This window comes from Vitis riparia, chromosome 4 (assembly GCF_004353265.1).
Source record: "Vitis riparia cultivar Riparia Gloire de Montpellier isolate 1030 chromosome 4, EGFV_Vit.rip_1.0, whole genome shotgun sequence".
In the NCBI taxonomy this organism is placed as follows: Eukaryota; Viridiplantae; Streptophyta; class Magnoliopsida; order Vitales; family Vitaceae; genus Vitis; species Vitis riparia.
Genome location: NC_048434.1, coordinates 22659286 through 22665172, shown reverse-complemented (window position 1 = coordinate 22665172; position 5887 = coordinate 22659286). Strand labels below are relative to the sequence as shown.

At 34.6% G+C, this 5887-nt stretch overlaps 1 protein-coding gene across 1 annotated transcript; it reads right to left on the bottom strand.

Annotated features, from left to right (window-relative positions):
* Positions 1-405: 405 nt before the first annotated feature.
* LOC117913344 (G-type lectin S-receptor-like serine/threonine-protein kinase LECRK1) lies at positions 406-2970 on the bottom strand. Its single transcript, XM_034828284.1, has one exon. It carries the CDS (start codon positions 2968-2970, stop codon positions 604-606), a length of 2367 nt encoding a protein of 788 aa, XP_034684175.1. The 3' UTR covers positions 406-603.
* Positions 2971-5887: the final 2917 nt, after the last annotated feature.

Sequence of the window (5887 nt, the reverse complement as noted above, 5' to 3'; positions counted from 1 at the left end):
GCCAGCTCCTTACATGTGATGTGAATGTGGACCATTTCAAAAGGGTCCACCTTCATTACTTTTTAAATACAGACTTTGAAGAAGTCCGAATTTAAGACTTTTTTATTTTGATGATATGACCACGCATGTGTAAGACCTTTTTATTCAGCATCTAGCATAATGAATGGAAGCTTCAATCAATTTTTCTCGGTCCAAGTTCACATTTTGGATATAAAATGGAAAAATGGGAGAAAGAAAAATGTGGTGAGATAATTTTTTTTTTTTTCATCTTTTGTTTCCTCATATATAAACAATAAATAACGAAGAATTTGAAAATGAGCAAGGCTCTATCTAAACATAATTGTAGTTTATTCTTCTTTATTTTAATATAGTAAATCAAATAAGGGATCTTTTATTTCTCCATACCTAATTTGTTTCCTCTTTTCAGGAAATCCTATTAACATTCACTGATGCTTTCAATGCTTTGAAAGTGAGAATTGTTTTTTTTTTTTTTTTTTTGTTTGGAAAGGCCTAATTCATAATGGCTTTCCATTACAGGGTAAAATAAAATACATGAACAGGAAAATTACATGAAAGAAACAGCCACAATTTTTCTTAAAGATTTTACATGGAGGTAGTGGTTGGGCATGGAGGAACAGCAATTTCAGTAATTCCTTCCAACATCAGCACAATACTCTTGATAGAAGGACGAAGAGCTGGCTCATCTTGAATGCACCAAAGTCCCAACTTAACCATTTGCTCCAAGCTCTTCCTCTCTACTTCTTCACCACCCAAAAGTTTGTGCAGCTCTCCAGCCACAAAGCACTTGTAGGCCCAATTAGAAAGAACAATCTCTTCTGGCTCTGACACATTCGCCTCCAAGTTCCTTCTGCAACACACAAGTTCCAAGAGCACTATACCATAACTATAAACATCGGCCTTCACTGATATTGGGATATTCTGCTGCCATTCTGGTGCCATGTACCCTCTAGTGCCTCTAACCCCTGTAAACGTCCTCGTTTGGTCTGGCATTAGCAACTTTGCCAGCCCGAAGTCAGAGATCTTAGCAGTCCAGAAATCATCCATCAAAATGTTTTGAGGCTTTATATCACAATGAATAATAGGTGCCTCGCATTCCTCATGTAGATACAAGATCCCTCTCGCAACATCCAGTGCAATCCTAACCCTTTCATCCCAAGGTGGGCGTGTTTTGCTCTTGAAGAGAATATCTGCAAGAGAACGGTTACTCATATATTCATAAACAAGAAGCCTCTTTGAGCCCTCAGTGCAGTAGCCGAGCAAGCGAACCAAGTTCTTGTGATGAGTTCTCCCAATTGCTCTCATCTCTGCCCGAAACTCCCTTTCCCCTTCTTCCACCATCTTCTCCAGTCTCTTTATTGCAACAAGTTTCTTACCTTTGTGCAGAACTCCCAAGTAAACAGTCCCAAAAGCGCCCTTACCTAGTTCTTCTTTGAAGTTTCTGCTTGCTTTCTGTAGCTCCTTGTAAGAAAAAGATTGCATTTTGAGCTCCTCCATAAGGCCCCGTTTTCCATCTTCCAGAAGCCTTCTGTACTTCGCAACTCGAAACTTGAAAATGAAAAAACCAGATATTGCAAGGGAAACAAATGAACATGTAATGAAGCCAACAGTGATAACAAGAATTAGCACCAAGTCTTTAGTGCTTGTGGTCGTGACCACTGTTGTATGGTCTGGAATGAAGCTTGTATTATTCTTGATTTCAATACTTTTTTTGCCCATCTTGAAGAAAGCTGCGGACAGCACATTTTCATCACTTCTGGCATATTTCAGTGGAAGTGCTCGTTTTGAGCAATAGCCATCCTTATACAGCGCCACCTCGCAATTACAGTCCTCTAAACAGCCGTTCATGCATTCTTCCATAGTCATCGTTCCTTTAAAATAAGGAAGGTCATCCCATTGCAGATTCTGCTCTGCACGAACAATGTGATAAGAGGCAGAATAAGAGATATTGTTACAGCTGTATTCAGTAAAATTCTTCAGGCAGCCAAGTAGCTTCTGGTTGGAATCAACAAAGTCAGTACCAGGAAGACAAACACAGTAGGGTTCACTGTCATTCCGGGTGCAATAGCTGTTCAAACCACAGAAACCTTTTACTTGACACTCGGCCACTGCTGACCAGAGAACGCTCTTATCGCCATTACTGTTACGGTCAAAACCGTGAGAATACACTCGGAACATCCCATCATAGCTAAGCCTTGCGCTGTAGATTGTGTTCTTGGCAGAACGCGAACTGGTGTATAAGACTTTTCGTGTACCCAAATTGGTGCTGTTTCTGAGAACTAGTTCGCCAGTAGTATCATTAAGATACATCTGAATCACGGAGACGGTGCCGCCTTCCCAGGTACCAGAAGCCCAATAAGCATCCAGTACCATGGGTAAAGCATCTACAGGGTATAAAACAAGATTCCCATCAGGCTGCATCCCGAGACGAAACCGTCCAGTGGAATGATTGGTTTCAGATAAATTAGAAAACAATTGAGCCCCCGTCGTCAGATTCTGGCCTCCCAATATGGTATCAGTAGGAAATTGAAAACTTTCCCAGATGACATGGAAACTTTGGTTGTAGACCATAAAATTTCCTGAGTCTCTCATGAAAGCAAATGAAGCCGACTCCACAATGACTTTTTCCTCACTTTGCCCTGTTCTCAGAAGGAGCTTGCCGTTAATGGTCAAGAGTTTAGCATCCAAGGGCACCGGCGGGTCATCTCGATGTGCAGTCCATACAAGAGTTTTTTCTTCATCCATTAACCAAATTCCCAATAAAAAATCACTTCCTTGAGGGTAGAACCCAAATGCAAATATGCCAGAAGGTGACGTCCATGAAGTGGGTTGAATTGTGGGGGAGAGTGTAGCTGATTCCAAGGTTATGAAGCCAGCTGGGGGTTCTTCTTGTGCTCCTACAGCTTCAAAGGATACAAAGAAGAGTAAGAAAACAACATAGACACAAGCCATGAGAAAAGATGAGATGAGATGATAGAAATTTGCTAGCAAATCTCCGTGTTTAAGCTTTTGTTTTGTGAAAGAATAGGTGGCATTGTTGAAGTAAATAAAACGAAAAGAAATGAATAGTCAGTTGCATTAAATGGACCACATTCATTTCAAACCACCTGGATGACTTTCATCATAGCTTCAGAAATTAAGCTAATGAAAGTCTTCTTTGGATGGTAGCAGTCACGTCCAGCCTATCGATGTGGACAAGGACACCTCGCCTTGGTCGCCTGAATTGAAAGACCCGTACACTTGTCAGCAACCAAATTTCTGTACGTCCATGGCTTCCTCTGGACGGCAGATGATATCAGCTTGCAGTCCACGTAACGGTGTTTGTATTCAAGATGAATCAAATGCCCAATTTCAAAGTTCATGAATCGGAGTTTTGACCCAAAATATTACATTGAAAAAAAAAATCCAAAAAATAAAATTTATTTCAAAATAATGCCTAACAAAATTATAGTGGGTAACTATGATTATATTTTTTTTAAACAATTAAAAATTATAGTCACTAATCATAATTTTAAATCTAAATTTAAAACCATAATTAATGACTATAATTTTAAATTTTTTTAGAGATTATAATTTTTTTTATTTATAATAATTAATTTATAGCCCACAATAATATTACTATATTTCTATTATTACCATATTGGTATTACCCTTATCCTATACATAAGGGTGTTTGAGTTGATAAAGATACCGTAGGATTAACTCATTCTCTAATTTTATTTGTTTTTTCTTAACCTTTATACTTATTTTATCACACGGTATCAACAGACTTTCAGGCACAGAAGAAGACTTCTACAATTCAAAGAAATTTCTTTATTTCTAAACATGTCATTCAAAGTTACATTACAAAGTTTATATTATTTTATAATTCACACGATTATTTTTCCTCATCTCATATACAACATTTGAAGTATATTGTATTTACTCATAATCAATAGCTATATAAAATAGAATATCAAATTAATAAATTTATATAGGCAGAAGCTGTACGAGGACCTTGTAGCAAAAGCAAACATAACTAAATAAATAAATAAATCCTAGCCAGAAGATATGAATCTTCAAACTGGACGCTTGTAAAGAAGGCTAATTTTTTAGCTGAACACTATAATTTCTAAATTCTTATATAGCCAAAAGCTATATTATTGTGTGACAATTGTCTGTAACCAAAAGCTATTACTCTAAATTTTGTTATAACTAGAAGCTCTATAAAATCATAATCGGTACTATTTTAACTACTGGTTACATTTTTTAGAATATTGAAATTTTTATATTTTATTTATTTGTTATGTTTATGTTGCCATAATTTTTATTTCATTCATTGACAAGATTTAGAATAAAATAACTATATGCTATTGTGCAATATTTTATTTTAGTTTATTTATATATGATTTTAATTAAATTGTTCAATATATAATTATCAAGTAATGTCAAATATTACCAAACTTGAGTTTGTTTCCTTTGACAATTCAAGCAAAAATTATTTTTGTTGGATCCTTAATGTTGAAATTCATTTAGATTTAATGAACCTTGGGATAAGCATTAGGGAAGGAAATGATGCATCCTAAAAAACCATGTAAAAGAATTAATATTCCTTCGTCATCATATTGATGAGGGTTTGAAAAGTGATTACCTCACAACAATTTCATCTTTTGGAAAAAAATTAAAAGAACAATATGACCACCAAAAGACCATTATATTGTCCAAAACTTGTTATGATTAGATGTACTTAAGACTGTAAGATTTCAAATTAGTAAAAATAACATAACTCCGTTTTATTTAAAATTAGCTCTTAGTTGAAGCTTTGTAGAGAAATAGTTACTAAAAAAGACATTTAGAAAAAACATTCACTATTTTTCATGCTTTGAATATACACCTACAATATCGAGAGTGTCAATTTACTAAACATTCAGAATTAATATCATGTCTTCTAGTAGCTAAAAAATAATAATAATTTTTTACTAAAACATCATTGATTCCATTCAACTTATTAGTATCATTCCTTGAAGCAAACGCCACCACTTTTCATGGACATGGGTGAGATCATGATCGTAGGTGTGGAAGGAATAACTCATGGTACCATGGAGGTCACAATCAATCTAAGACAAAAATTAACCTTACCACTAAAAATGGAACAATGCAACAAGAGCATAAGAAAAAGGTAAAGATATACAAACCAAAAAGACTTTTAAGAATGAATGTTGGAGATGTGGGATTAAAGGGCATCGATTGTGTAACTGTTGTATGCCAAAACATTTAGTTGATCTTACCAAGCCTCTATCAGGGCAAAAGGAAAAAAAAGTTGAAATAAACTTCATTAATGGCAATAAGATAGTAAACATAACCCATATAGATGTTTTAGATTTCTTTGAAGATCCAAGTGGAAAAAAAGATCACTTAATTAAAAATATACCAATGTTTGTTTTGATTAAGTGTTGTATTCATTTTTCCAACATCTATTTTATATTATTATTTTAGTTCTACATGAAGATATGTGGATCCAAAAGAAAACTGCTCAATTTTAAAGATATTCATCAAAATAGATATTATATTAAAACTATGACGAAGGATAATATAAAATATTTTTACATTGCTTATGTTATCTCTAAACAAAAAAAAAACGTATATTAGACAAACTATCAGTATTCTCATGTAGGTTGTATTACATAATCATTAAACTCATTGAATCATATGTTGTAATGAACTAGAAGTTTTATAACCCAAATACATTTATGCTTTCGCATGAATGACTTGGTCACTCGAGGCCATCTATGAAGTATCAAATAATCAATAACTCTCATAGGCCTTCTTTAAAGACCTAAAGGTTCTTATACCCAATGAATATCATTGTTTTGCTCAAAAGGTAAGTTAA